General features: G+C 52.5%; 1 protein-coding gene and 1 long non-coding RNA gene across 2 annotated transcripts in view; one reads left to right on the plus strand and one right to left on the minus strand.

Annotated features, from left to right (window-relative positions):
- DENND6B (DENN domain containing 6B) overlaps positions 1-15,956 on the minus strand; it is a 53,758-nt gene extending 37,802 nt beyond the window's left edge. Inside the window, exons 1-5 of the mRNA XM_086886226.1 lie at positions 15,800-15,956; positions 4,781-4,819; positions 4,661-4,703; positions 2,462-2,574; positions 456-536 (exon numbers count right to left, since the gene is read on the minus strand). Coding sequence (XP_086742352.1) covers positions 456-536; positions 2,462-2,574; positions 4,661-4,703; positions 4,781-4,819; positions 15,800-15,934 — 411 coding nt within the window. The 5' untranslated portion in view covers positions 15,935-15,956. The remainder of the gene's footprint in view (positions 1-455; positions 537-2,461; positions 2,575-4,660; positions 4,704-4,780; positions 4,820-15,799) is intronic.
- Positions 15,957-21,157: 5,201 nt separating this feature from the next.
- LOC147653361 (uncharacterized) lies at positions 21,158-23,304 on the plus strand. The gene is made up of 2 exons (XR_015286000.1): positions 21,158-21,562; positions 23,133-23,304. It is a non-coding gene; the product is annotated as an uncharacterized LOC147653361 (long non-coding RNA).
- Positions 23,305-23,441: the final 137 nt, after the last annotated feature.

Raw genomic sequence — 23,441 nt, forward strand, 5'->3', positions numbered from 1 at the left:
GACAGGCTCAGGATGGGCCAGGACAGGCTCAGGATGGGCCAGGACAGGCTCAGGCTGGGCCAGGACAGGCTCAGAGTGGGCCAGGACAGGCTCAGGATGGGCCAGGACAGGCTCAGGCTGGGCCAGGACAGGCTCAGGATGGGCCAGGACAGGCTCAGGGTGGGCCAGGACAGGCTCAGGCTGGGCCAGGACAGGCTCAGGCTGGGCCAGGACAGGCTCAGGATGGGCCAGGACAGGCTCAGGGGGGGCAGCAGCAGGAATTTCCCCATGGAAAGGGGGTCAGGGCCTGGAAGTGCCCAGGGAGGTTTGCAGTGCCCATCCCTGGAGGTGCCCAGGGAATTCCTGGAGGTGGCACTCAGGGGACAAGGTGGGCATCGGGCACAGCTGGGGCTCCATGGGCTGGGAGGGCTTTTCCAGCCCCAGGGATTTTGGGATTTGGGGATTTCAGCACTGACCTTCTGGAAGTAGCCCCTCCTCATGGAGCTGTCCTTGACCTGCCGGAAGTACACGTACCCAAAATAGTGAGCGGCCTCTCGCTGCAGGGACACAGGGACAGAGAAGGACAGAGGGACAGTGAGGAACAGCCCAGCCCCACTGTCACCATTCCTTCCTGAGGCACCCCCTGCTCTGGCACATCCCAGCATCCATCCCAATCCCTCAGGAGAGCTTCCCATGGGGACACAGGGACAGACACAACTGGAGCCAGCCTGGAGAGCTGGGAATGTTCCCCTGGGGAGGAGAAGGGTCCAGGGAGAGCTCAGAGCCCCTGCAGGGCCTGAAGGGGCTCCAGGAGAGCTGGGAATGTTCCCCTGGAGAGGAGAAGGCTCCAGGGAGAGCTCAGAGCCCCTGCAGGGCCTGAAGGGGCTCCAGGAGAGCTGGGAATGTTCCCCTGGAGAGGAGAAGGCTCCAGGGAGAGCTCAGAGCCCCTGCAGGGCCTGAAGGGGCTCCAGGAGAGCTGCAGAGGGACTGGGCCAGGGCTGCAGGGCCAGGAGCCAGGGAATGGCTCCCAGTGCCAGAGGACAGGGCTGGATGTTGGCAATTGGCAATTGGGAATTGCTGGCTGGGCTGGAATTGCCAGAGCAGCTGGGGCTGCCCCTGCATCCCTGGCAGTGGCCAAGGCCAGGCTGGAGCCTGGGGCTGGGAGCAGCCTGGGCCAGTGGGAGGTGTCCCTGCTTCAGTTCCCTCTCCCAAAATAACTGGGGTCTCCCTAATTCCACTCCACATCCCAAAATATCTGCGGGTCCCCCTGACTCAACTCAGTTCCCTCTCCCTCTGATTCAGTTCAGTTTTTCATCCCCCTGACCCTGTTCCCCTCCCAGCAGATCCCTGATCCCATTCCCTCTCCCAGCAGATCCCTGACCCTGTTCCCTCCCCCAGCAGATCCCTGATCCCATTCCCTCTCCCAGCAGATCCCTGACCCTGTTCCCTCTCCCAGCAGATCCCTGATCCCGTTCCCTCTCCCAGCAGATCCCTGACCCTGTTCCCTCTCCCAGCAGATCCCTGATCCCATTCCCTCTCCCAGCAGATCCCTGATCCCATTCCCTCTCCCAGCAGATCCCTGACCCTGTTCCTCTCCCAGCAGATCCCTGATCCCCCTCCCTCTCCCAGCAGATCCCTGATCCCATTCCCTCCCCCAGCAGATCCCTGATCCCATTCCCTCTCCCAGCAGATCCCTGATCCCATTCCCTCTCCCAGCAGATCCCTGATCCTGTTCCTCTCCCAGCAGATCCCTGATCCCGTTCCCTCTCCCAGCAGATCCCTGATCCTGTTCCCTCTCCCAGCAGATCCCTGATCCTGTTCCTCTCCCAGCAGATCCCTGATCCCGTTCCCTCCCCCAGCAGATCCCTGACCCTGTTCCTCTCCCAGCAGATCCCTGATCCCATTTCCTCTCCCAGCAGATCCCTGACCCTGTTCCTCTCCCAGCAGATCCCTGACCCTGTTCCCTCTCCCAGCAGATCCCTGATCCCATTCCCTCTCCCAGCAGATCCCTGATCCTGTTCCTTCTCCCAGCAGATCCCTGATCCTGTTCCCTCCCCCAGCAGATCCCTGACCCTGTTCCTCTCCCAGCAGATCCCTGATCCCATTTCCTCTCCCAGCAGATCCCTGACCCTGTTCCTCTCCCAGCAGATCCCTGATCCCGTTCCCTCTCCCAGCAGATCCCTGACCCTGTTCCTCTCCCAGCAGATCCCTGATCCCCTTCCCTCCCCCAGCAGATCCCTGATCCCATTTCCCTCTCCCAGCAGATCCCTGACCCTGTTCCTCTCCCAGCAGATCCCTGATCCCGTTCCCTCTCTCAGCAGATCCCTGACCCCGTTCCCTCCCCAGTGAGCACAGAAGGAAACCCCAGCGCTGGATCCTTCCCTTCCCTCTGTCCCCAGGGCCAAAGGAGGATTTTCCCGAGGGAGCCCAAACCCAGGGGGTGCTCGGCTCGTGCCCAGGTGGGAGCAGGGCCAGGACGCACCTGCAGCGCCAGCGGGGCCTCCCGGTTGTACCTGCCGTCATCCTGGAACGGGGAGCTCCGGGAACCCCCGGCCTGGCGCAGCCGGAAGCTGAACTGGGTGTCCCCAAGGCCACCTGGGACAGACACAGCAGGGACAGGGACACAGAGCCTGGAGCAGCTCTGGAACAACGGGATGGAGCCATGGGAACAGCCAACACGGGAGTGGGGACGGGCAGAGCGGAGAAACCGGAGCAGAGAAATCCCAAAGGGAGGGGAAAGAGAAAGGAAAAAGGAAGGGAAAATGGAAGGAAAAGGGAACTCCAGGGAAAAGCTTTTCCCTGGGAGGGTGGCCAGGGTGGCACAGGGTGCCCAGAGCAGCTGGGGCTGGCCCTGGATCCCGGGAATGGCCAAGGAAAGCTTGGAGCAGCCTGGGATGGTGGGATTGGAATGGGGTGGGATTGAAGGTCCCTGGATCCCATCCCAAACCATTCTGGCATTTGGGAGGCTCTGAATCCATCCCGAGGGATTTTTCTGGAAGTTGGGGCTGGGAAAGGGAAGGGAGACCCTTCCTGCAGTGCCGAGATTCCCAGGGAAACCCCTGGATCCCAAAATTCCTTCCTGGAGCGGAGCCGGGGCAGGGCTGGAGAGAGGGAATGGAGGGAATTCCCTGGGCAAGGGGAGATGGGGCTGGGATGTTGGGAATTGGGAATTGGGAATTGCTGGCTGGGCTGGAATTGCCAGAGCAGCTGGGGCTGCCCCTGCATCCCTGGCAGTGGCCAAGGCCAGGCTGGAGCCTGGGGCTGGGAGCAGCCTGGGCCAGTGGGAGGTGTCCCTGTGTTATAAATTTGTATTGTGACATTGGCTTTCGCAGATGAATATTATATATTAAATACTTTTTAGCTATGCTAACAAGTCTTAAGTTTAAAAGAATTTCCTAGGTGCAAGGCAAGGGAACCCCAGAGGGAAGGACACTGGGGCCCAAGCTGTTATCAGAACAATAGAGCCCAAACTGTTATCAGTGGAAGATATGAAGACCAGCTGCCCTCAGGGGAAGGATGAGGGGCCCAGGCTGTTATCAACAAGTGACCATCTGCAGCAAAAAGGAAACCAAACTCCAAAATAATGCTGACCAGCTAGAATAACGATGACCAGCAAAAATTATGCCGACCAGCAGAAAATAAAATTGAAAAAAAAACATGATCCAAGAAGGTGGAACCAGGGAGGGGACATGCTTGAATATGCATTAACCTCTCACAGCAAAGAGGGGATAAAAAGGACACTCCTGAGATACCAGGTGTGTTCCTGGTAACCCACCAGGGCACCCGGCCGGTTTAACCCTTTGCTTTATTTCTTTTGTCTCCTAATTGTCTTTTGTTTTTATTAAATTCTTTTTATAATTTATTAAGTGAATCTCGTTTTTAAGACCTGCCATGGCAGGGGGGCACTGGGGGGTTCGGGGGTCCCTTCTGTCCCAAACCATCCCAGGATTCCATGGAAGTGCAGAAACCCAACCCTTAGAGCCCCAGGGCCTGGCTGGATGAGCAGATTTATTCCTTTGTGATGTAGAAACTCAGGTCTGGGGACATTTCTGCTGCAAGCGCCTCTCCCCAGCTCCTGCCCCAACCCAGGAATGTGACAGCCCCATCCCAGGAAATCACCCTCCTGCTCCGGGAATTTCCCTGGAGCACAGGGAAGCTCTGGGAATTTCCTTGGAGCACAGGGAATTTCTGGGAATCTCTGGGAATCTCTGGGAATTTCCCTGGAGCACAGGGAATTTCTGGGAATTTCCTTGGAGCACAGGGAATTTCTGGGAATTTCTGGGAATCTCTGGGAATTTCCCTGGAGCACAGGGAATTTCTGGGAATTTCCTTGGAGCACAGGGAATTTCTGGGAATTTCTGGGAATCTCTGGGAATTTCCCTGGAGCACAGGGAGGCTCTGGGAATTTCCCTGGAGCACAAGGAGGCTCTGGCCCAGCACCAGGTGCTCCCTGCAGCCCCCCAGGCCCTGCAGCCCCCCAGGAGCAGCCCCCCAGCCCCGCAGCCCCCCAGCCCTGCAGCCCCCCAGGAGCAGCCCCCCAGGAGCAGCCCCCCAGCCCCGCAGCCCCCCAGCCCCGCAGCCCCCCAGCCTTGCAGCCCCCCAGGAGCAGCTCCCCAGCCCCAGGTGCTCCCCGCAGCCCCCCCAGCCCCCAGCCCCCCAGGAGCACCCCGGGCTCACCCACCTGAGTAGGAGTCAGGGAAGGACAGGTAGCAGATGCTGGATTTCTGCGAGGGAGGCAGCGGGCAGTGAGAGCCGGGAGAGCGGCTGGGCAGGAGGGACGGGAGGGGATGAAGCTCGTTACCTCCTTCTCGCTGAGCCTGAAATCCTGGGGGTACACCAGCTGTGGAGACAGCACAGCCTGACTGATGCACTTTGTTAGGAATAACTTCATATTGGTGGCTTTTCGAAATATTAAAATGAATGTTATGTGAATAAAATGGGAATTTTTGTGAATAAAATGGGAAATTTTGTATAGAAAATGGGAAATTTTGTGTTTAAAATGGGGAATTTTGTGTAGAAAATGGGAAATTTTGAGTATAAAATGGGGAATTTTGTGAATAAAATGGGAAATTTTGTGTAGAAAATGGGGAATTTTGAGTGTAAAATGGGAAATTTTGTGTATAAAATGGGGAATTTTGTGTTTAAAATGGGAAATTTTGTATAGAAAATGGGAAATTTTGTGTAGAAAATGGGAAATTTTGTGTTTAAAATGGGAAATTTTGTGTAGAAAATGGGAAATTTTGTGCTGAAAATGGGGAATTTTGAGTATAAAATGGGAAATTTTGTGTAGAAAATGGGAAATTTTGGTTGTATTCGTATGGTTTTCTTTATTTCTGTTCTTGATTGTCGGCTTTTCGAAATATTAAAATGAATTTTATGTGAATAAAATGGGAAATTTTGTGTAGAAAATGGGAAACTTTGGTTGTATTCGTATGGTTTACTTTATTTCTGTTATTGATTGTTGGCTTTTCAGAATATTAAAATTAATATTTTGTGTATAAAATGGGAAATTTTGTGTAGAAAATGGGAAATTATGTGAATAAAATGGGAAATTTTGAGTATAAAATGGGAATTTTTGTGTTTAAAATGGGAAATTTTGAGTATAAAATGGGGAATTTTGTGTAGAAAATGGGAAATTATGTGAATAAAATGGGAATTTTTGTATAGAAAATGGGAAATTTTGAGTATAAAATGGGAAATTTTGTGTAGAAAATGGGAAATTTTGAGTAGAAAATGGGAAATTTTGAGTATAAAATGGGAAATTTTGGTTGTATTCGTATGGTTTTCGTTATTTGTTATTGATTGTCGGCTTTTCAGAATATTAAAATTAATATTATGTGAATAAAATGGGAAATTTTGGTTGTATTCGTATGGTTTTCGTTATTTCTGTTATTGATTGTCAGCTTTTCAAAATATTAAAATTAATATTATGTGTATAAAATGGGAAATTTTGTTGTATTCATATGGGGTTTTTTTATTTCTGTTCTTTATGAAATTTAGATATAGTGGTATAATAATATTAAAATAAAAACTGCTTTTGTCTGTATAACCCAAAGACTGAGTTAAAAAATAGCCTGAGAACTCCTGGATTTGTAAATTCTCTTATCCAGAAGAAGCCAGCAGTGCCCAGAACTCTGGGGGGGAGGAATTTATTGCATTTCTGCTATCAGAGAATGTAAATATCAATGGCACCAAGAGCATTGATCTATTGGGAAAGGGCAAGAGAAAAATGAACAGAAGAACACCAAAGATCCAAAGAATTTATGGAAATGTGTGAGAATTTATGGAAATGTGTGAGAATTTATGGATATGTGTGAGAATTGATGGATATGTGTGAGAATTTATGGATTTGTGTGAGAATTGATGGATATGGGTGAGAATTTATGGAGAATTGATGGATATGTGTGAGAATTGATGGATATGTGTGAGAATTTATGGAGAATTGATGGATATATATAAGAATTTATGGATATGTGTGAGAATTTATGGATATGTGTGAGAATTGATGGAGAATTTATGGATATATATAAGAATTTATGGATATGTGTAAGAATTTATGGATACGTGTGAGAATTGATGGAAATGTGTGAGAATTGATGGAGAATTTATGGATATATATAAGAATTTATGGATATGTGTGAGAATTTATGGATATGTGTGAGAATTGATGGAGAATTTATGGATATATATAAGAATTTATGGATATGTGTGAGAATTGATGGATATATATAAGAATTTATGGAGAATTTATGGATATGTGTGAGAATTTATGGAGAATTTATGGATATATATAAGAATTTATGGATATGTGTGAGAATTGATGGATATATATAAGAATTTATGGAGAATTTATGGATATGTGTGAGAATTTATGGAGAATTTATGGATATGTGTGAGAATTTATGGAGAATTGATGGATATGTGTGAGAATTTATGGATATGTGTGAAAATTTATGGATATGGGTGAGAATTGATGGATATGTGTGAGAATTTATGGATATGTGTGAGAATTGATGGATATGGGTGAGAATTTATGGAGAATTTATGGATATATATAAGAATTTATGGAGAATTTATGGATATATATAAGAATTTATGGATATGTGTGAGAATTTATGGATATGTGTGAGAATTTATGGAGAATTTATGGATATATATAAGAATTTATGGAGAATTTATGGATATATATAAGAATTTATGGATATGTGTGAGAATTTATGGATATGTGTGAGAATTTATGGAGAATTTATGGATATATATAAGAATTTATGGAGAATTTATGGATATATATAAGAATTTATGGATATGTGTGAGAATTGATGGATATGTGTGAGAATTTATGGAGAATTTATGGATATATATAAGAATTTATGGATATGTGTGAGAATTTATGGATATGGGTGAGAATTTATGGATATGTGTGAGAATTGATGGATATGTGTGAGAATTGATGGATATGGGTGAGAATTTATGGAGAATTTATGGATATGTGTGAGAATTGATGGATATATATAAGAATTTATGGATATGGATGAGAATTTATGGATATGTGTGAGAATTTATGGAGAATTGATGGATATGTGTGAGAATTTATGGATATGTGTGAAAATTTATGGATATGTGTGAGAATTTATGGATATGTGTGAGAATTGATGGATATGGGTGAGAATTTATGGATATGGGTGAGAATTGATGGATATGGGTGAGAATTGATGGATATGGGTGAGAATTGATGGATATGGGTGAGAATTGATGGATATGGATGAGAATTGATGGATATATATAAGAATTTATGGATATCTAGCAGGGTTCTGTTTTTAAGGGACAATCCTTTGTTAGTGAGGTGAATGCAGAGACACCTGGCTGTATCTGTATACTTTGTTTTTTTCTCCTAATTGTTTTATATTAAACTTTTAAATTTTATAAAAATTATGTAAACCTTGTTTTTCACACCTCTGAGCTGTGGAAGCTGAGAGGATTTGCTGCCCTTCCCTTTCCTTTCTTTTCCCCCTGTGCTGCCAGGAAACCAAAACCCCCTCTCTGGAGAATTCTCCTACACCTCTGTGGGAATTTGAAGGAGTTGGTATCTGTTATTTCTTATCTTGGTGTGTACAACATTGATTTGTAGAAAGTTTGTAAATGTACTAACTGAGAAAAAGAATTGTTTCTCTCTCTGATGTTCCCTCCCTCCAAAAATCCCTGTTAAAAAACCCCCAGACCCCAAATCCTTTGTCTTTCACCCTTTGGATTCCCCTTCACAGAAATAAACTGTGGGATGCAAACCAGACAGAGTCCCCCCCTGATTTCTTTACTCTATAGACTCAGATTCCTGCAGAAAATCAGTGAACCCCACAAACATCTGCTGGCTGGAACCCAGAGTGAAGAGAAACCTCATCCCTGAGCCAGCCAGGCCACACTCGAGGAGATGGAGTCACCTGCCAGCCCCCCGTGTCCCTCCCTGGCACCTGGAGAGGTTCAAACTGCGCTGGACCCGCCTGCAGCTGCATCTGGGGACACTCACAAACGCTCCTGGGCTGATTTTTCATCTTGAGATGAAATGGATGGGGCTGAATGAGCAGCCCCAAATCCTCTGGGAGCGTTCCAGATGTGCAAACATCTGTGAGGAGCAGGACAGGGCACACGGGAGGAGAGGGTGGAAATGGAGCTGGAAAAGGAGGGGTGGGTGTGGGGGATGAGGACCCCGAGAGGGCTCAACAGGCTGGGACAGGCAGGAATTCCATCACTGCTGCACCTGCTGACCTTGGGGGGCTTCTCCAGCCTGACTGTGCCTCTCACAATCCATGGAGACCACAGCAGCCACAGCTTCAGGGAATCCCGGGATGCTTTGGGATAGAAGGGACCCCCGAGCCCCCCAGTGCCCCCCTGCCATGGCAGGGACACCTCCCACTGGCCCAGGCTGCTCCCAGCCCCAGGCTCCAGCCTGGCCTTGGCCACTGCCAGGGATGCAGGGGCAGCCCCAGCTGCTCTGGCAATTCCAGCCCAGCCAGCAATTCCCAATTGCCAATTGCCAACATCCAGCCCTGTCCTCTGGCACTGGGAGCCATTCCCTGGCTCCTGGCCCTGCAGCCCTGGCCCAGTCCCTCTGCAGCTCTCCTGGAGCCCCTTCAGGCCCTGCAGGGGCTCTGAGCTCTCCCTGGAGCCTTCTCCTCTCCAGGGGAACATTCCCAGCTCTCCTGGAGCCCCTTCAGGCCCTGCAGGGGCTCTGAGCTCTCCCTGGAGCCTTCTCCTCTCCAGGGGAACATTCCCAGCTCTCCTGGAGCCCCTTCAGGCCCTGCAGGGGCTCTGAGCTCTCCCTGGAGCCTTCTCCTCTCCAGGGGAACATTCCCAGCTCTCCCAGGCTGGATCCCTGGGAACTGAGGGGCTCCAGGCCTGGAGCAGCTCCGGGGTCTCCTCTGGGCTCTCCCCAGCAGCTCCAGGTGCTGCTGCTGTGTCCCCAGGGCTGGGGCAGCTCTGCAGGTGGGGTCTCACCTGGGCACAGGGTCCCAAGGACGAGGATCCCACCGTTCCTCCGCTGCCTGGGAAGTTCAGGAATTGCAGCGGAGCAGGGAGGAAGGAGCAGGAGCTGCAGCTCCCATCTCAGCCCCAGCAGCTCTGCTGCTCCAGCCAGGAGCTCCAGGCAGTGCCTGACCCCTCTCTGGGCTATAAACAGCCCTGGTGGCCCCGAGCCAGGGGCTGGAAGTGCACCCAGCCCTGCCAATTCCCGAGGATCCCTTTGGCAGGGGGACCCAGCCAAATTCCCAATGAGCGGCGCCGAGAGCTGAGCAAGAGCCACGGAAATCCCGAGGCAGAAAACGATCCTGGAGCAGCTCTGGGCCCGGAGCAGCACGGGGAGGGAAGGCTGGGATTGTCCCAGGGAAAGGATTGGGATTGTCCCAGGGGAAGGGATTGGGATTGTCCCAGGGGAAGGGATTGGGATTGTCCCAGGGGAAAGGATTGGGATTGTCCCAGGGGAAGGGATTGGGATTGTCCCAGGGGAAAGGGATTGGGATTGTCCCAGGGGAAAGGATTGGGATTGTCCCAGGGGAAAGGATTGGGATTGTCCCAGGGGAAGGGATTGGGATTGTCCCAGGGGATTGGGATTGTCCCAGGGGAAGGGATTGGGATTGTCCCAGGGGAAAGGATTGGGATTGTCCCAGGGAAAGGGATTGGGATTGTCCCAGGGGAAAGGATTGGGATTGTCCCAGGGGTAAGGGATTGGGATTGTCCCAGGGGAAGGGATTGGGATTGTCCCAGGGGAAGGGATTGGGATTGTCCCAGGGGAAGGGATTATCCCTGGGGAAAGGATTGGGATTGTCCCAGGGAAAGGGATTGGGATTGTCCCAGGGGAAAGGATTGGGATTGTCCCAGGGGAAGGGATTGGGATTGTCCCAGGGGAAGGGATTGGGATTGTCCCAGGGGATTGGGATTGTCCCAGGGAAAGGATTGGGATTGTCCCAGGGGAAAACTGGGATTGTCCCAGGGGAAGGGATTGGGATTGTCCCAGGGGAAAGGGATTGGGATTGTCCCAGGGAAAGGGATTGGGATTGTCCCAGGGGATTGGGATTGTCCCAGGGGAAGGGATTGTCCCAGGGGAAGGGATTGGGATTGTCCCAGGGGAAGGGATTGGGATTGTCCCAGGGGAAGGGATTGGGATTGTCCCAGGGGATTGGGATTGTCCCAGGGGAAGGGATTGGGATTTTCCCAGGGGAAGGGATTGGGATTGTCCCAGGGAAAGGGATTGGGATTGTCCCAGGGGATTGGGATTGTCCCAGGGGAAGGGATTGGGATTTTCCCAGGGGAAGGGATTGGGATTGTCCCAGGGAAAGGGATTGGGATTGTCCCAGGGGATTGGGATTGTCCCAGGGGAAGGGATTGGGATTTTCCCAGGGGAAGGGATTGGGATTGTCCCAGGGAAAGGGATTGGGATTGTCCCAGGGAAAGGATTGGGATTGTCCCAGGGGAAAGGGATTGGGATTGTCCCAGGGGAAGGGATTGGGATTGTCCCAGGGGAAAGGATTGGGATTGTCCCAGGGGAAAGGGATTGGGATTGTCCCAGGGAAAGGATTGGGATTGTCCCAGGGGAAAGGATTGGGATTGTCCCAGGGAAAGGATTGGGATTGTCCCAGGGGAAAAGGGATTGGGATTGTCCCAGGGGAAGGGATTGGGATTGTCCCAGGGGTAAGGGATTGGGATTGTCCCAGGGGATTGGGATTGTCCCGGGGAAAGGGATTGGGATTGTCCCACGGGATTGGGATTGTCCCAGGGGAAAGGATTGGGATTGTCCCAGGGGAAAGGGATTGGGATTGTCCCAGGGGAAGGGATTGGGATTGTCCCAGGGGAAGGATTGGGATTGTCCCAGGGGATTGGGATTGTCCCAGGGAAAGGGATTGGGATTGTCCCAGGGGAAGGGATTGGGATTGTCCCAGGGGAAGGATTGGGATTGTCCCAGGGAAAGGATTGGGATTGTCCCAGGGAAAGGGATTGTCCCAGGGAAAGGGATTGGGATTCTCCCAGGGGAAGGATTGGGATTGTCCCAGGGGAAAGGATTGGGATTGCCCCAGGGGATTGGGATTGTCCCAGGGGAAAGGATTGGGATTGTCCCAGGGGAAGGGATTGGGATTGTCCCAGGGGAAGGGATTGGGATTGTCCCAGGGGAAGGATTGGGATTGTCCCAGGGGATTGGGATTGTCCCAGGGGAAGGGATTGGGAATGTCCCAGGGGAAGGATTGGGATTGTCCCAGGGGAAGGGATTGGGATTGTCCCAGGGGAAGGGATTGGGATTGTCCCAGGGGAAGGGATTGGGATTGTCCCAGGGGAAGGGACTGGGATTGTCCCAGGGGAAGGGATTGGGATTGTCCCAGGGGAAGGGATTGTCCCAGGGGAAGGGATTGGGATTGCCCCAGGGGATTGGGATTGTCCCAGGGGAAGGGATTGGGATTGTCCCAGGGGAAGGATTGGGATTATCTCAGGGGATCCCTTCCCTGCTCCCCTGGTGCTGCATCAGGACCCGGACACGTTCCCGGGGCTGGCACTGGTGAATCCAGGGAATCCCTGGATTAATTCCCAGGGAATCGTGGCCAGGCCGGCACAGCTGACCCTGATCCATCAGGATCCTGGGAATTCCAGGAGCTGGGCTTTCCCCAACACTCACTGCCCAACCCACAGCAGGCTGCTGCTTCTCCTGCTGGATTCTGGGGGCTTTCTGCAGGAGAACGGCTGGAAAATCAGGATTTAACCTCCAGGGTGGAACTGATGATCTCAGGGGCCTTCTCCAACCTCAATCCCCCTGGGATTCCACATCTCTGCTTCCCCTTCACTTCAACTCTTGAAATCACCAAATATCCCAAAGTTCAAAACCTCAATTCCAAGCCAAAAGGAACCTGAGTCATTACAACTTTCCAAAAGCCAAAAAAGAACTTGGATAGAAATCCCTGGGTCCAGAGCAAAAGGGCTTCAATCACACCCTGAAGTGTTTATTTGGTTATTTGGGGTGGGCAGAAACAGGAATTCCATTTAATTCCAGCCTTGATTTGGGGCTCTGCTTTCCACCAGCTCCTCCACTGTTTGTGGGAGCAGAATTCTGGGATCTTCCTCAGAACGTTTGGAATTTCTGAATCTCTCAGAGCTGAATTTCAGGTTTGTATCCCCAGGGCCCCCCCCCAAGCCCCCACAGCTTCTCCTCTTCCCACACCTCATCCCTGCTCCTTCCCCCTCCCTCTGGAACAGATCCACAATGTTTTTGCACAGGAACTGGGGCTGTGTCATCCCCACCGAGGTGTTCCCTGTTTTCCTAAGCCGTTTCTGCCACGTAAGGAATGTTTTCCCACCGAAACTCAGGCAGGCAAAGGGAGAAAAGGGAGGGAAAAAAAAGAAGGAAAATTCCTTTCCAGGGATGAACAAACAACATTTCTGGATCCTTCATCCACAAAGGTCCCTCCTCAATCCCAGCCAGGTGAGAACCCAGCTCTACACATCAAAACAAAGCATTGAATTTTCCATGCTAATTGTTATCCCAGTATTCCTCCCTTTCTTGGGGTATCTCAGGCCTGGTTTTGCAGGAAAAAGGATCAAACAGGTGAAACTTGGGTCTGGAGGAGACTTTTTTTATTCATTTTCATGCTCTGGGGGAAGAAACAATCAAGTATTCAAGGCAAGGGAGCAGCAACGAGGTGGAGTTGGTTCCTCCTGCTTCCCATTCCCTTTGGAAGCTGCAGGATTTAGGCTGGGAAGGCTCAATGCTCTGGGAACCAGAGGAATCTCCCAAAAAAAGGGAGAAGGAAGGAGCAGCTCCCACAATCACACAAGAAATAGGAAGGAATTTGAGGAGCTGCCTCAGGCTCGGAGAAATCCACAATTCCCTGCTGCCTTTCCTCAGAGCAGCCCCTGAGGAGCTCAAATCCCTTAAATTCTCCTTCAGGACCAGCACTGGGATATTCCAGGGGACTGGGAACAACTGCCCAGCCCTTCCTATCCCAATTCCACCCCCAATTCCAGCCCCACAAGGGGCTCAGCTCTGCTCCAACCCAGCCAGGGAACTTCCCTGGGAATCCTGCACGGAAACCTCCCTGCCTTGCCTGCTGGGAATTGGTGTCTTTGGAACCCTGGGATGGTTTGGGATAGAAGGGACCCCCGAGCCCCCCAGTGCCCCCCTGCCATGGCAGGGACACCTCCCACTGGCCCAGGCTGCTCCCAGCCCCAGGCTCCAGCCTGGCCTTGGCCACTGCCAGGGATGCAGGGGCAGCCCCAGCTGCTCTGGCAATTCCAGCCCAGCCAGCAATTCCCAATTGCCAATTCCCAACATCCAGCCCTGTCCTCTGGCACTGGGAGCCATTCCCTGGCTCCTGGCCCTGCAGCCCTGGCCCAGTCCCTCTGCAGCTCTCCTGGAGCCCCTTCAGGCCCTGCAGGGGCTCTGAGCTCTCCCTGGAGCCTTCTCCTCTCCAGGGGAACATTCCCAGCTCTCCTGGAGCCCCTTCAGGCCCTGCAGGGGCTCTGAGCTCTCCCTGGAGCCTTCTCCTCTCCAGGGGAACATTCCCAGCTCTCCCAGGCTGGATCCCTGGGATGCATCACCCTGGGGAGGTTTTATTCCATCAAGAGGATCCATAAAGGTCTCTTGGATGCTGCCCTGGCCCCTGCCTGCCCTGTGCACCCCACAAAGATCCCCCTCACCCCAAATCTCTGCTCAGACCCCCCTCCCCTCCCTGTTCCCTGCCCCCACCCCAACCCTGATCACCCTTTTCACACCCCCAGCCGTGATCCCACTTTTCACACCCTCCATTCCCAATCCCACTTTTCACACTCTCCATTCCCAATCCCACCTTTCACACTCTCCATTCCCAATCCCACCTTTCACACTCCATTCCCAATCCCACTTTTCACACTCCATTCCCAATCTCACTTTTCACACTCCATTCCCAATCCCACCTTTCACACTCCATTCCCAATCCCACCTTTCACACTCCATTCCCAATCCCACCTTTCACACCCTCCAATCCCAATCCCACCTTTCACACCCTCCATTCCCAATCCCACCTTTCACACTCTCCATTCCCAATCCCTTCTGTCCCCATCCTTAATTCCCTTTTCAGTCTGCAATCCCTGATTCCCTCTCTCCCCATCCCTGATCCCTCCACACCCCCATTCCCTGCCTCCCTGTCCCCTCTCATTCCCGGTTCCTGTCTCCATCCCGGATTCCCGATCCCTGTCCCCTCCCATTCCCGGTTCCCTGTCTCCATTCCCTGTCTCCATTCCCAATCTCCATTCCCGATCCCCATTCCCTGTATCCATCCCGGTCCCGTCCGTCTCCATTCCCTGTCCCCATTCCCTGTCTCCATTCCCGATCCCCATTCCCGATCCCCATTCCCTGTCTCCATCCCGATCCCCATTCCTTGTCCTCTCTCATTCCCGGTCTCCATCCCGGATTCCCGATCCCCATCTCCTGCCTCCCTGTCCCTCTCATTCCCGGTTCCCTGTCTCCATTCCCAATCCCCATTCCCTGTCTCCATTCCCGATCCCCATTCCCTGTCTCCATTCCCCATTCCTGATCCCCATTCCCTGTCTCCATCCCGATCCCCATTCCCTGTCTCCATTCCCTGTCTCCATCCTGATCCCCATTCCCTGTCTCCATTCCCTGTCTCCATTCCCGATCCCCATTCCCTGTCTCCATTCCCCATTCCCTGTCTCCATTCCCTGTCTCCATTCCCTGTCTCCATTCCCGATCCCCATTCCCTGTCTCCATTCCCCATTTCCCCATTCCCGGTCTCCATTCCCTGTCTCCATTCCCCATTCCCGGTCCCCATTCCCTGTCTCCATTCCCTGTCTCCATTCCCAATCCCCATTCCCTGTCTCCATTCCCTGTCTCCATTCCCGATCCCCATTCCCTGTCTCCATTCCCTGTCTCCATTCCCGGTCCCCATTCCCTGTCTCCATTCCCTGTCTCCATTCCCCATTCCCTGTCTCCATTCCCTGTCTCCATTCCCTGTCTCCATTCCCAATCCCCATTCCCTGTCTCCATTCCCTGTCTCCATTCCCGGTCCCCATTCCCTGTCTCCATTCCCAATCTCCATCCCGATCCCCATTCCCTGTCTCCATTCCCGATCCCCATTCCCTGTCTCCATTCCCGATCCCCATTCCCTGTCTCCATTCCCGATCCCCATTCCCTGTCTCCATTCCCCATTCCCTGTCTCCATTCCCCATTCCCTGTCTCTATCCCTGTCTCCATTCCCTGTCTCCATCCCGGCTCCCTCAGAGCCCCGTTCCCGCCCCGGCGTTCCCGCGCTGCCTGAGGCGCTGTGTCCCGGTGTCCCGGGGGTTTGTGGCGCACCTCCATGGCCTGGCCGAGCTCCAGATCGAAGGTCACCACACACACGCAGTCGATCCAGGCGGAGAAGCGGCCCCAGGGCAGGGGGGAGGCGGCGGCGCGGCGGGGCCGAGGCCCGGCCCGGCTCAGCGCGTCCATGGCGGCGCCGCCCGCCCCGTCCCGCCCCGCCCCGCGCTGCGCTGCGCCCCCTGGCGGATGGGAGGACCCCGCGCTGCGCTGCGCCCCCTGGCGGATGGGAGGACCCCGCGCTGCGCTGCGCCCCCTGGCGGACGGGAGGACCCCGCGCTCCGCCCCGCCCTGCCCGAAGGCGCCCCCTGGCGGCCGGGAGGACCCGAGAGCGCCGCCCGCACCATCGAGACGGGAGCGGGCGCGCAGAGCGGCGCGGGAGGGGTTGTGGAGGTGTCATGGCGGCGGCGTGAGGGCTCCGCGGAGCTTGAGGGTAGTGAACGCTCGGCGGCTTCACCGCTACGGGCTGTGCCGGCCGGGGCCGGTCCGACCCCCGGCTGTGCCCGCTCTGAATCTCCCCGAGCCTCCCCGAACCCGGTCTGAGCCCCCCCGAGCCCGGTCTGAACCTCCCCGAGCCCGGTCTGAGCCCGGTGTGAGCCCGGCCTGAGCCTCCCCGAGCCCGGCCTGAGCCCCCTGAGCCCGGTCTGAGCCCGGTCTGAGCCCCCCGAGCCCGGTCTGAGCCCCCTGAGCCCGGTCTGAGCCCCCCGAGCCCGGTCTGAGCCCCCCGAGCCCGGTATGAGCCCGGTCTGAGCCCGGTCTGAGCCCCCCGAGTCCGGTCTGAGCCCCCCGAGCCCGGCCTGAGCCCGGTCTGAGCCCCCTGAGCCCGGTCTGAGCCCGGTGTGAGCCCCCCGAGCCCGGTGTGAGCCCCCCGAGCCCGTTCTGAGCCCCCCGAGCCCGGTGTGAGCCCGGTGTGAGCCCCCCGAGCCCTTTCTGAGCCCCCTGAGCCCGGTGTGAGCCCCCCGAGCCCGGTCTGAGCCTCCCCGAGCCCGGTCTGAGCCCCCCGAGCCCGGTCTGAGCCCGGCCTGAGCCCCCCGAGCCCCCCGAGCCCGTTCTGAGCCCCCCGTGCCCGTTCTCAGCCCCCCGAGCCCCCCGAGCCCGGTCTGAGCCCCCCGGGGCCGATTTTAGGATCGCTCCAAACACCGTTTATTAAAAAGCCGCCGTTTATTCCCTGCCGGGCGTGAAGGAGGAGGAGGAGATCTCCACAAAACAAGCTCACCAAAGGGTAAAAAATGACATTTTTTCTGCAGAATTGTCACATTCTCACCTGCCCAATGCACAATTACCCGTGTGACCCGAGCTGACCCAGTCCAAAGTTGATTTTCCCCTTCAAAAAGCGCTCTTTTATTGAGGCTGTTATTGCAGGAGTTTCCTGACGCCTCAGTTCCGTTTGCAAAGGTGACAAAATGATATCAGCTCCTTCTGGAGGAGTTCACCCGGCAGTGGGGATTCACCGGGGAGAATTCCCGCTGTTCCCAAAGCAGAGGGCAAAGGGTGGCCCGGGGTCACTGTGTCCCCAGGGTCACTGTGTCCCCAGGGTCACTGTGTGTCCCCGGGGTCACTGTGTCCCCGGGGTCACTGTGTGTCCCCAGGGTCACTGTGTGTCCCCAGGAAGGGTTACTGTGTCCCCAGGGTCACTGTGTCCCCAGGGTCACTGTGTGTCCTCAGGGTCACTGTGTGTCCCCAGGAAGGGTCACTATGTGTCCCCAGGGTCACTGTGTGTCCCCAGAAAGGGTCACTATGTGTCCTCAGGGTCACTGTGTGTCCCCGGGGTCACTGTGTGTCCTCAGGGTCACTGTGTGTCCCCAGGGTGACTGTGTGTCCCCAGGGTCACTCTGTGTCCCCGGGGTCACTCTGTGTCCCCAGGGTCACTGTGTGTCCCCAGGGTCACTCTGTGTCCCCAGGGTCACTGTGTGTCCTCAGGGTCACTGTGTGTCCCCAAGGTCACTGTGTCCCCAGGAAAGGTCACTGTGTGTCCCCAGGGTCACTGTGTGTCCCCAGGGTCACTGTGTCCCCAGGGTCACTGTGTGTCCCCAAGGTCACTCTGTGTCCTCAGGAAAGGTCACTGTGTGTCCCCAGGGTCACTCTGTGTCCCCAGGGTCACTGTGTGTCCCCGGGGTCACTGTGTGTCCCCAGGGTCACTGTGTCCCCAGGGTCACTGTGTGTCCCCAGGGTCACTGTGTGTCCTCAGGAAAGGTCACTCTGTGTCCCCAGGGTCACTGTGTGTCCCCAGGGTCACTCTGTGTCCCCAGGGTCACTGTGTCCCCAGGGTCACTGTGTGTCCCCAGGGTCACTGTGTGTCCTCAGGGTCACTGTGTGTCCCCAGGGTCACTCTGTGTCCTCAGGAGAGGTCACTATGTGTCCTCAGGGTCACTGTGTGTCCCCAGGGTCACTGTGTGTCCTCAGGGTCACTGTGTGTCCCCAAGGTCACTGTGTGTCCCCAGGGTCACTCTGTGTCCCCAGGGTCACTGTGTGTCCCCAGGGTCACTGTGTGTCCCCAGGAAGGGTCACTATGTGTCCTCAGGGTCACTGTGTGTCCCCGGGGTCACTGTGTCCCCAGGGTCACTGTGTGTCCTCAGGGTCACTGTGTCCCCAGGGTCACTGTGTGCCCTCAGAGTCACTGTGTCCCCAGGGTCACTGTGTGTCCTCAGGGTCACTATGTGTCCCCAGGGTCACTGTGTGTCCCCAGGGTCACTCTGTGTCCCCAGGGTCACTGTGTGTCCTCAGGGTCACTGTGTGTCCCCAAGGTCACTCTGTGTCCCCAGGGTCACTGTGTGTCCCCAGGGTCACTCTGTGTCCCCAGGGTCACTGTGTGTCCCCAGGGTCACTCTGTGTCCCCAGGGTCACTGTGTGTCCTCAGGGTCACTGTGTGTCCCCAAGGTCACTCTGTGTCCCCAGGGTCACTGTGTGTCCCCAGGGTCACTCTGTGTCCCCAGGGTCACTGTGTCCCCAGGGTCACTCTGTGTCCCCAGGGTCACTGTATGTCCTCAGGGTCACTGTGTGTCCCCAGGGTCACTCTGTGTCCCCGGGGTCACTGTGTGTCCCCAGGGTCACTGTGTGTCCTCAGAGTCACTGTGTCCCCAGGGTCACTGTGTGTCCTCAGGGTCACTGTGTGTCCCCAGGAAGGGTCACTATGTGTCCTCAGGGTCACTGTGTGTCCTCAGAGTCACTGTGTCCCAGGGTCACTGTGTGTCCCCAGGGTCTCTCTGTGTCCCCAGGGTCACTGTGTGTCCTCAGGGTCACTGTGTGTCCCCAGGGTCTCTGTGTGTCCCCAGGGTCACTGTGTGTCCTCAGGGTCACTGTGTGTCCCCAGGGTCACTGTGTCCCCGGGAAGGGTCACTCTGTGTCCCCGGGAAAGGTCACTGTGTGTCCCCAGGGTCACTGTGTGTCCCCAGGAGAGGTCACTCTGTGTCCCCAGGGTCACTGTGTCCCCAGGGTCACTCTGTGTCCCCGGGGTCACTCTGTGTCCCCAGGGTCACTGTGTGTCCCCAGGGTCACTCTGTGTCCTCAGGAAAGGTCTCTGTGTGTCCCCAGGAAGGGTCACTGTATGTCCCCAGGAAAGGTCACTGTGTGTCCCCAGGGTCACTCTGTGTCCCCAGGAGAGGTCTCTGTGTGTCCCCAGGAAGGGTCACTGTATGTCCCCAGGAAAGGTCACTGTGTGTCCTCAGGGTCACTCTGTGTCCCCAGGAAAGGTCACTGTGTCCCCAGGGTCACTCTGTGTCCCCAGGAAAGGTCACTCTGTGTCCTCAGGGTCACTGTGTGTCCCCAGGAAAGGTCGCTGTGTGTCCTCAGGGTCACTGTGTGTCCCCAGGGTCACTCTGTGTCCCCAGGAAGGGTCACTCTGTGTCCCCAGGAGAGATCACTCTGTGTCCCCAGGGTCACTGTGTGTCCCCAGGAAAGGTCACTGTGTGTCCCCAGGGTCACTGTGTGTCCCCAGGAAGGGTCACTCTGTCCCCAGGGTCACTGTGTGTCCCCAAGGTTACTGTGTGTCCCCAGGGTCACTGTGTGTCCCCAGGGTCACTCTGTGTCCTCAGGGTCACTGTGTGTCCCCAGGGTCACTGTGTCTCCAAGGTCACTCTGTGTCCCCAAGGTCACTGTGTGTCCCCAGGAAGGGTCACTGTGTGTCCCCAGGGTCACTGTGTGTCCCCAGGGTCACTCTGTGTCCTCAGGGTCACTGTGTGTCCCCAGGGTCACTCTGTGTCCTCAGGGTCACTGTGTGTCCTTAGGGTCACTCTGTGTCCCCAGGGTCACTGTGTGTCCCCAGGGTCACTGTGTGTCCTCAGGGTCACTCTGTGTCCTCAGGGTCACTGTGTCCCCAGGGTCACTGTGTGTCCCCAGGGTCACTGTGTGTCCCCAGGAGAGGTCACTGTGTCAGGGGTCCCTGGGGGGTGTCAGGGGTCCCTGGGTGATGTCAGGGGGTCCCTGGGAGTGTCGGGGGTCCCTGGGTGTGTCAGGGGTCCCTGGGTGTGTCAGGGGTCTCTGGGGGGTGTCAGGGGTCTCTGGGTGATGTCAGGGGTCCCTGGGGGTGTCAGGGGGTCCCTGGGGGTGTCAGGGGTCTCTGGGTGATGTCAGGGGTCCCTGGAGGTGTCAGGGGTCCCTGGGTGATGTCAGGGGGTCCCTGGGGGGGTGTCGGGGGTCCCTGGGGGTGTCAGGGGTCCCTGGGGGGTGTCAGGGGTCCCTGGTTGATGTCAGGGGTCCCTGGGGGTGTCAGGGGTCCCTGGTTGATGTCAGGGGGTCCCTGGGGGTGTCAGGGGTCCCTGTGGGGGTGTCAGGGGGTCCCTGGGGGTGTCAGGGGTCCCTGGGGGGTGTCAGGGGTCCCTGGTTGATGTCAGGGGTCCCTGGGGGGGTGTCAGGGGTCCCCGGGTGATGTCAGGGGGTCCCTGGGGGTGTCAGGGGTCCCTGGGGCTGTCAGGGGTCTCTGGAGGTGTCAGGGGTCCCTGGAGGTGTCGGGGGTCCCTGGTTGATGTCAGGGGTCCCTGGTTGATGTCAGGGGTCCCTGGGTGATGTCAGGAGGTCCCTGGGGGGGTGTCAGGGGTCCCTGGGGGTGTCGGGGGTCCCTGGAGGTGTCGGGGGTCCCTGAAGGTGTCGGGGGTCCCTGGTTGATGTCAGGGGTCCCTGGGGGGGTGTCAGGGGTCCCCAGGTGATGTCAGGGGTCCCTGGGGGTGTCGGGGGTCCCTGGGGCTGTCAGGGGTCCCTGGGGGGGTGTCAGGGGTCCCTGGTTGATGTCAGGGGTCCCCAGGTGATGTCAGGGGTCCCTGGGGGGGTGTCAGGGGTCTCTGGGTGATGTCAGGGGGTCCCTGGTTGATGTCAGGGGGTCCCTGGGGCTGTCAGGGGTCCCCGGGGCTGTCAGGGGTCCCTGGGGGTGTCAGGGGTCCCTGGGTGATGTCAGGGGTCCCTGGTTGATGTCAGGAGGTCCCTGGGTGATATCAGGGGGTCTCTGGGTGATGTCAGGGGGTCCCTGGGGCTGTCAGGGGTCCCTGGGGCTGTCAGGGGTCCCTGTGACGGTGATTTCTGTGGGACTCTGGAGCCGCTTCCTGCTGAGGGACACGGGGAGTTCTCGGGGACAGATGCCAGGTGTGTGTCGTGCCCGGTGTCCTGAGGAGCCCAGGAAGCCCCGGCTGTGCCTGTGATGGGATTTTCACCACCAGGAGCAGTTGTGGAGCACACGAGGAGCAGGGGGACGTTAGCAGCAGGTGACAGCTCCACCCTGGCAGCGTTTGGAGCACCCTGGAGCAGGGAAAGGTGGCCCTGCCATGGCACTGGGTGCGTTTTGGGGACTGAAACCATTCCAGGGTGTCCAGATAATAAAAATAAAATAAAATTATTTTGATTAATATATTACTTATATATATTTCTATATATTTCTATATATATATTTAAATATATATATAATTTATATATTATTTATGTATATATATTTGATTTTATTTATATATTTTTTAAATTAATATATATTATTTATATATTTTAATATATTTATATGTATATATAATTTAAATATTATTTATATATATATATTTGGTTTTATTTATATATTTTTATTATTATATATTATTTTTAGATTTTTAATGTATTTATATATATAATTTATATATTACTTATAAATATATATTTTTATATATATATTTTGATTTATATATATTTTGATTTATATATATTATTTATATTTTTAATATATTTTAATATATTTTTATATATTTTTATATATGATTTATATATATATTTGGTTTTATTTATACATATTTTTATTTATATATACTATTTATATATATATTTTATATATTTATATATTTTAATATATATTTTTATATATTATTTATATATAATTCATATATATTTGGCTTTATTTATATAAATTATATATATGTATATCTCTGCTTATATATATTATTTATATATATTTTTATATATTTATATATATTTATATATATGATTTATATATTCTTTATGTATATATATATTTGGTTTTATTTATATATATATTTTTATTTATAAATATTATTTATATATAATTTTTATATATTTGGTTTTATTTATATATATTTTTTATTTATATATACTATTTACATATATTATATATACACATATGTTTATATATCTGCTTTTATATATATATTATTTATATATAAATAAATATAAGATATATATTATATTCCACAGGGGTTATATATATATTTGCTTTTATTTATATATATATTTTATTTATATATATAATTTATATTATATGCATATATTTGGGGTTATTTATATATATTTTATTTATATATACTATTTATATATGTATTATAGATATATACATATGTATATATATCTGCTTTTATACATATATATTATTTATATATAAATAAATATAATATATGTATTATATTCCACAGAGGCTTTATATATATATATATGATTTTATTTATATATTTATATTATTTATATATATATATTTGGTTTTATTTACATGTATATTATTTATATATATTATTTATATATATATATTATTTATATATATTTATATATATATTTATATATATTTATATATATATTTATATATATCTATATATTATTTTTATATATATTTATATATATTTATATATTTTTTTATATATTATTTATATATAATTTTATATATATATATATATATATATGGTTTTATTTCTTTATTTATATTGGTTTATTTGGTTTATTTTTTTAATGTATTTTATTTCTTTGGTCCCCCCCGTGCTGTTTGTTCAGTTTCAGCTCTTTCATGTCCTGCCCCTGTCCAGGGAGCAGAGCAGCTGCACTTAAACACTGCCCTGTCCCTAATGAACTGTTAATTAATGCCGCTTATCATTTATTACAGGCTCTTAATAAAGCCTGCAACACCACATTTACACTTGCCACACTTGGAGCTGACTCTTGCCAGACAAGGGAGAGCAGGAAAACATAAGAAAAAAATATGTATAAAAAAAAATATTGGACATTTTTTTCCTCAGTAACTTTTTGTCCTGCAATAAAAATCTGTTTAAATCTTGTCCCAGGGGTCTCCCATGGCTGATTTCACTGCAGCCACACAAACATTCCTGCCTGGCCGAGCAGAAGAAAATTAATTGTGAATAAAAAGGGCAATAAAAGTGCTTAGAACATCTGAGAAATATGAAAGTAAGGGCTG

The sequence above is a fragment of the Cyanistes caeruleus genome, chromosome 4 (assembly GCF_971803275.1).
Source record: "Cyanistes caeruleus chromosome 4, bCyaCae1.hap1.1, whole genome shotgun sequence".
Classification (NCBI taxonomy): Eukaryota; Metazoa; Chordata; class Aves; order Passeriformes; family Paridae; genus Cyanistes; species Cyanistes caeruleus.